This window comes from Balaenoptera musculus, chromosome 2 (assembly GCF_009873245.2).
Source record: "Balaenoptera musculus isolate JJ_BM4_2016_0621 chromosome 2, mBalMus1.pri.v3, whole genome shotgun sequence".
Lineage (NCBI taxonomy): Eukaryota > Metazoa > Chordata > Mammalia > Artiodactyla > Balaenopteridae > Balaenoptera > Balaenoptera musculus.
In genome coordinates, this window is record NC_045786.1 from 37,214,496 (window position 1) to 37,220,495 (window position 6,000).

The 6,000-nt window shown below is 38.6% G+C and overlaps 1 protein-coding gene across 1 annotated transcript in view; it reads left to right on the plus strand.

Moving 5' to 3' along the window:
• Window positions 1–2,738, plus strand: part of IQGAP1 (IQ motif containing GTPase activating protein 1) — a 100,680-nt gene extending 97,942 nt beyond the window's left edge. Inside the window, exon 38 of the mRNA XM_036841851.1 lies at window positions 407–2,738. Within this exon, the coding sequence (XP_036697746.1) occupies window positions 407–520 (114 nt within the window). The 3' untranslated portion in view covers window positions 521–2,738. The remainder of the gene's footprint in view (window positions 1–406) is intronic.
• Window positions 2,739–6,000: the final 3,262 nt, after the last annotated feature.

Here is a 6,000-nt window from a genome sequence, read left to right on the forward strand (position 1 = left end):
AAAAGACACTATCTAACGTGCTTCCACATTGTGGAACACATAGTAAACACGTAAAAAACATTTAGTCCTCTCTTTCCCCGTGCGTTCAGGGTATAAAAGCTTTGTCATTTGAAATAGAAATTAAGACTCTAGTAGATAGTGTTGAGACATTACTGGCCTTATCTTGTTTTCAATTGTTAGTATATTTCATCACGGATTGAAATGCCATCACCTTCTCCAGGTGACACATCACTTAGATGAACTAGGCTGTGGGCAGGCAGTTCCATAGTTGGGGACTTGTTTCTCACCCCAGTTCATATCTGGCACACAAGGCATGCCTCATTCCTTCTGGATCCCTCCCTACATTGTGTCCTTCCTTTTGTTGTTCCACAGACCTGATTAACTGTCAGAATGTTTTTTTGAACAGGACCTGCTGCAACTACAGTATGAAGGCGTCGCAGTCATGAAATTATTTGATAGAGCGAAGGTAAATGTCAACCTCCTGATCTTCCTTCTCAACAAAAAGTTCTACGGGAAGTAATTGATCATTTGCTGCCAGCCCAGAAGGATGAAGAAAGAAGTGCCTCTCGCCTACCTTTCTAGGGGTCCTCCTTTATTCATAGGAAGCAGACACCCAGCCCACACCATCGCCTCAATCTGATACACCCCCAGTCCCACGTGTTCAACTCCTCCTGCTCAATGGGACATTTGTTGCCCCTTGTTCATAGGGAAATTGTATTTCAGGCTTAGTCTGACCCTTCTTATTCCTTCATTTTTTTCTGTCCCTTAGGAAAGAGTGGGAACTCCCCTGAAATCTCTCATGTTGTTACAGTCTTAGAGGTTGCATTACTATATTGTAAGCTTTGTTGTGTGTTTCAATTAGCAATAGGGATGGTGGGATTTGAATTCTTGTTATTTAGAAGTGGAAGCCATTAGCACCAGTAACATACATACATATAAGACATACAATTAAAATGTCAGGTTATCCATAGTTATTAGGTTGTCATTTAAAAGTAAAGTTCCTTATATTTCTGTCCCATCAGTAAAATGGAAGGATACGGGGAGTCATTGGTTCTCTTCCATTCTGTTTTCCTTTATGGGCGGGAGCTAATAGAAGTCACTGTTCTATGTTCAAAGGAAGCATTTCTAGAAAGAGGGGGATATTGTTTTTAAGTTTCACCATTAAATTTGGGCAGTTCTGTTAGTGTAACTCTCTCCTCAGTGGATGGGAGAGTCCCACTGATAAAATTAAGCTATTTAGGTAAATTCGGAATGGTCTGAGCACCTGCTCATTTGTGTTGGTAGAGATTGACTAGATTCAGGCAGACAGTCCACTGTCCCTGTGGCAAAGGAATGGGTAAGCCCTAGCGTAGAATGTAATTGTTTTCAAAACTATTTTATATCTTAAGAGTGTCTTATTAAAGTGTAGATTTATTTCTTAAAATGTGGGTGATAGGAATTTTAAAGATTTATATAATGCTTCAAAAGCCTTTAGAATACTGTAAGAAAAGGGTTTTTTTTAATTGGCTTATCTGTATATCTGAACTCTTAAAACTTTCTTATAGCTAAAACACTAGGATTTATCTGCAGGGTTGCAGAGAGATAATCTTGCCTTAAATAGACTGAAACAAAAACAAACAAAACCAGCCAACCGATGTTATACTTGATATTAAAATCTATTTTTCCCTCTTTCTTTTTCTTTTCTCTTGCTGCCCACACTGTGCCTTTATTTTATGAACTGCAGTTTTTTAATTTAGTCACAAACAATCCAATTCTAAACATTGAACTTAAGAAGCTTTCATTCTTAGATTAAAAGTCATATACTTTTTTAAAAAATCTTTTTATTCAGGAAAATATATTGAAATCATGCTACTGAGCCTCTATTTTCTCTGATGTTTTGGTTCAGTATTCTTCTATCGTAAAACATAAACTAACATATAAAAATTTATTGATGTGTATTTAAAGCCAATAAACTGTTCCATTAATAACAAATCATGTGATGTGTCCCAATTACAAATGTAAGTGTTGGAAATGTGGTTTTCATAATAGACTGTTTACTCAGTCAGGTCCACAGGTGCAAATGTAATAGTTGTAGGAGTCTACACACTCCAGGCAGCCCACAGGCAGCTGAAGAGGTGAGGTGTGGAGTGCCACAGAAGGAGTCTCCACTACCTTGACCTTGTTTTTTGTTGTATTTTGGAAGACAATTTTTTAGTAAATATTTTCCTCAGATTAAAAGAAGATGCCATTATAAGTAGCATTGCCTCAAAAACTGGGACCAACCAAATTGTCAACCCTTTTACCTTAAAAGATGATACTCATCCCAAATGCATGTCACGCCCCAAAGGCCACATCCATGACAGACAGTGAGCAAAGTTCACAACTCCTTTAACAAAATATGATGTTTCAATTATTTGTAAGGACATAGTTCCCTTGACGCAACTTCTAATGCAAAACAGCACAAAATACACTTCAAGAATTTTGATGGTAGCTATGTAGAATTAACGGTGTTAACAGCATTGAGGATGCCCAGCCGAGCCCAAGTCATGGCATTGAAACCTTGTAGCTCTTATTAATTTTAATTTATTAGCTATAGCAGTCTCTGTCTCAGCTCTCTCCTTCTTTGATGTTCTCTTCAACCTGCCATCGTGACATTTACCATGAATTTCCTCCCTCAAGAATCTGGACTGCCCATCAAATTGTTGCTGCACCCAATTGCCTTTGTATCTTTGTATGAAATAAAGGGCCATTTGTTCGTTTTTGTGTTTCTTTTTCTCAGTGTCATTGTTAGCAGTTCCTGCAAAACAGTGTTAACTAGAGTGAGATTTAGTAATTGAAAACCACAACAAAAACAACCCCTTCACAGTCTTTTTGAACCAACAAACGCCAGGTCAGCCATCTCAAAGCAATTTTTAACTCGCGAGTTCAGCCTTCTTAAATGTGAAATGCTTGAAGTAGCCTCCACATAAAAAGAACTGCGGGGGGGGGGGAGGGGAGGGGAACTAACATAATGTCACTTAGTTCTTTTTTAATAATCCACAATTGTTTTTAATCATTATTGGTGAACACTTCAATGTCAGCTAATGGCTGGAAGTTTCAAGTTACAGCAGCATTAAATGTTGTTTTATGACAGTAGCACCCTAGGTCATAGTGTGTCCCTCAGGGGACTTCTATGTTACATACAGGTCACCAGAAAAGACTAGGGGAAGTTGGATATGGAAAAAGTAAACAGCAGCAAAAGGGAGGAAAAATGGTTTCCTTTTAAGTACGGCCCCGGGGGGGCACCCTTACTTAAAATACAAATTCACATGGAAGCATCCTGTTGTGTTTTTGTTTTGTTTTTAATTTATTTTTTTGGCTGCGTTGGGTCTTCGTTGCTACGCATGGGCTTTCTCTAGTTGCAGCGAGCGGGGGCTTCTCTTGTTGCGGAGCAGAGGCTCCAGGTGCGCGGGCTTCAGTAGTTGTGGCACGCAGGCTCTGTTGTTGTGGCTCGCGGGCTCTAGAGCGCAGGCTCAGTAGTTGTGGTGCGTGGGCTTAGTTGCTCCGCAGCATGTGGGATCTTCCCAGACCAGGGATCAAACCCATGTCCCCTGCATTGGGAGGTGGATTCTTAACCACTGCGCCACCAGCGAAGTCCCATCCTGTTGTGTTTTTAAATTATGGCCAGGCTATATTGGAAAATCAGTGACAATATGAAACAAGGGGGGAAACGGAATAATTCTAAAGTAAACATAAGTGCAAAATTGGAGGTGATGGTTTGTGTGGGTGGCTGGAGATGATCCCACAGGCCTCTGAGGAAGAGTGACGTGGTCAGAACCTGGGCTTTCCTGGCAGTGGGCCCTTCTGGAAGTTACCCCTTCGGAGGCTGTTTCCTCCTTCCGAAATGGGGAGATGCCATCGAGTACATGTGTTACGGAAACCTGAAATACACGTTAACAACTTATGCTCTACATTGGCCTGCAAAGAAATCGAGGGAGTTAGGAAGGTGCTTATCAAGTATAACGATGTTAAGTAAGGAGACCAGGATGAGAGGAAAATAAGAGGAGGAAGGTGGATAGCACCTGGGGTGATGCTGGGAGAGAGTGGCCACCTTGAGACCTCGCAGAAAGGAGCTGGGGTGCCTCAGCGGTGCTGCAGACACCGTGTAAACCTGTGTAAACCGAAGAGAATCTGAGAAGACTACACCCCTCCACACATTTTAAATTTGGCATCCAAATATTTTGTTTAAATTGTATAGTGTGTAATTGCCAACATATTGTGAATTTCCAGGTAAAACTTACCTAACTTTTAAAGTTATCCAATGGAACCCCCTATTTTATTTTTTAATACTTGTGTGTTATTATTATTAATTGCAGATAGCACCTCACTGTGTATGAGGAGAAACTCCTCAGTAGAACACTGCAATGGAACCCCCTATTTTAAAAGGCACATGAACAAAGCCCTTCATCAATTGGAAACTTGACATCTTTTTTTCTCTTTAAAACTCATGTGTCTATTCCACTTCCCTCAGAATTTTATTCTAATGTAATATTTTTAAGCTTAAGTCTTACTTTTGACCATCCTGTCATTATGTGTAATAAAAATTAAAATGTTTTATTTCCTGTGACCATAAGGCTGTTAATCCAGAAAAATACTTTGCATTATAATTATTGTTAATGCATTTTTGATCAAAGTAATCTTATATATTGTCTTGACAAAGAATTCTAAGACATTTGAAATGCATTTCTTAATTAAAGTTCTTAAAGTGAAGGTTTAAAAAACTTATGGATAAGTATTATTACTTGCTATAATGAGATAGGGCTCATGACCAATTCTCTTCCTATTTTTCACTTTTATAAATGTAAGCTTTGAGAACCTTTGCTGTCATAATAAGTATATGGAATGGAAGGTGTTTTGTGATAATGTCACCCATTTCTTAGGACTCCTTAGTTATAGCTCCCAAATCTCAATGAATTATAATAATAAATTATCACATGATCAGCATGATTAGGTCCTCTAGTTCTGTTGAAAGCCAAAAAAAAAAAAAAAAAAGTTACCTAGTTTGGAAAAGAGTTTATTATCCAGTCTTTAGATCATCCACTTCTTCGGGACTTGGGAAGTAGGCCAGGGGCTTTACTAAGACTTATTAAATGACTATGAACTATACTCATAAATCTTCTGACTTAGAGACAACTTATTTAACTTAATATGCTAATGATGCTTTGGGAAAATAGAAATATTTTAATACTCCTTTGGCACTACAATTTTTTAACTTTTATTACAGAAAACGTCTAACGTACAAACAGAAGGAATGGTATAATGAACTCCCTCGTGTCCACCGTCTGGCCTCTACAATTACCAATACAGGGTCAAACTTTTTTCTCTACGGTCACCCACGTTCCCTTGGGTTATTTTGACAACTCAGATACAGTATCATTTCAACCACAAATACTTTGGTATGTATCTCTAACACAGCGTTTCTCAATAGGGAGCAATTGTCCCCCCCATGAGACATTTGGCAATATATGGAGATATTTTTTGCTGTCCTTACTAAGGGGTGCTACTGGCATCTAGTGGGTAGAGGCGAGGGTTCCTGCTAATGCATGTCTTACAATGCAGAGAACAGCCCCATCAACAGAAAATTATCTCGTCCGAAATGTCAGTAGTACCAAGGGTGAGAAATCACACTCTTACACTTAAAAAAAAAAATCCCCAAACCATTATCACACCTAAAAAATAAATTTGAAATATCGACTATGCAGTCAGTGTTTACATTTCCCCAGACATCTTACAATTGCTTAAACGTTTCATATATGGGAGTCAGGTGCCAAACAAGATCCCCACATTACATCTATTAGTTGATAGGTCTCTTAAATCCCTTAATCTATGAATTCTCTCTTTTTCATGAGTCTTGTATTTGATATTGATCCTATAGAATTTCTATATTCTGGTGTTTCTTATCACATTGTTGTGGATCGGACTCAGTTTCAACCTTTTGGCAAAAATATTTCAGAATTCCTATTACAGCACATCAGGGATTTA